The 903-nt window shown below is 62.9% G+C and overlaps 1 protein-coding gene across 4 annotated transcripts in view; it reads left to right on the top strand.

Annotated features, from left to right (window-relative positions):
- The first annotated feature begins 6 nt into the window (after positions 1-6).
- MRPL10 (mitochondrial ribosomal protein L10) overlaps positions 7-903 on the top strand; it is a 3,004-nt gene continuing 2,107 nt past the window's right edge. The window contains exons 1-2 of one of the 4 annotated variants that reach the window (XM_035900163.1): positions 7-181; positions 299-353. Coding sequence is in view for 2 of the 4 variants with exons in the window: in XM_035900166.1 (XP_035756059.1) it covers positions 359-463; positions 590-734 (250 nt within the window). In the remaining 2 variants the exon portion in view is untranslated. Of the gene's footprint in view, positions 464-589; positions 735-903 lie in introns of all 4 variants that reach the window. The other 3 variants (XM_035900164.1, XM_035900166.1, XM_035900165.1) reach the window with 3 other exon arrangements.

Here is a 903-nt window from a genome sequence, read left to right as displayed (position 1 = left end):
CTCCGGGGTCTTGAGGCGGGGTCGGCAGCTCCCACCGGCTGTGGCACAGACCCTCCCGGACAGCCCTGCCCCGGGGTCCGGCCGCCTGGATGAGAGCGTGCCGGGGTGTTTCCTACCCCTTTTAATCACGTTGTGGGTGGCTGGGAGATGCCCCAGCTGGTAATCAAGCGCTGGAAACCAGGTGAGTCCCGGTCCGTGGCAGCATCCCCCGGCAGTAGGTCCCTTTGCAGGGCTGGAGTGGGGGGAGGCGGCAGCCCTTGCCCCTTCCCCGTGGCCCATCGCTGCTCGCTCCCTTCAGGACAACGGTTACGTCCGGCTGCTGCGGCGGCAGGTGGAAGAGGTGTTCCGGGACAATCGGATGATTGCCGTCTGTCAGTACAACTCCATGCCTGCCGAGGACGTGGTGATGATGAGGCACTACCTCCGAAAGCACAACATTGAGGTCAAGTTTGTCCTGAACGAGGTAGGGGCAGAGCTGCTGGGGCAGATCCCGCTGTGGTTGGGGTGGGGGGAAGACGGATGAGAACTGGGACCACCGTGTGGTGCCTGCCGGGGTGAAAAGCTGCATTTTGAGAGCTGTCTCCCCCAGATTGCCAGACCCGTGCTGTCCCAGTCCAAGTACAAGAATCTCCTCCCTCTCTTTGTGGCGCGCAATATCCTGCTGGTGAGCCGGGAAGCGAAGGTGAAGGAGATGCTGCGGGTGCTGAAGGGAGTGCCGCAGGTCAACCTCCTGGGTGAGAGAGCCTTCCCTGCATCTCCCAGTTGCTGGGGCTGGGCTTGGGGCTCTTGTCTGTCACTGGGGAGAGGTGCTCCCACCTAGCAGGGTCCATTCTAACGGAGCTGCCACTGCGGGATCGCTGTCGTGCCTGTTAAAATGAGGGGGTGGATGGTGAGGGGCGGGAG

Source organism: Egretta garzetta, unplaced genomic scaffold, assembly GCF_000687185.1.
Source record: "Egretta garzetta isolate BGI_Z169 unplaced genomic scaffold, ASM68718v1 scaffold1978, whole genome shotgun sequence".
Taxonomy (NCBI): domain Eukaryota; kingdom Metazoa; phylum Chordata; class Aves; order Pelecaniformes; family Ardeidae; genus Egretta; species Egretta garzetta.
Note: the sequence above shows the minus strand (reverse complement) of the source record. Positions and strands in the feature narration are given on the sequence as shown.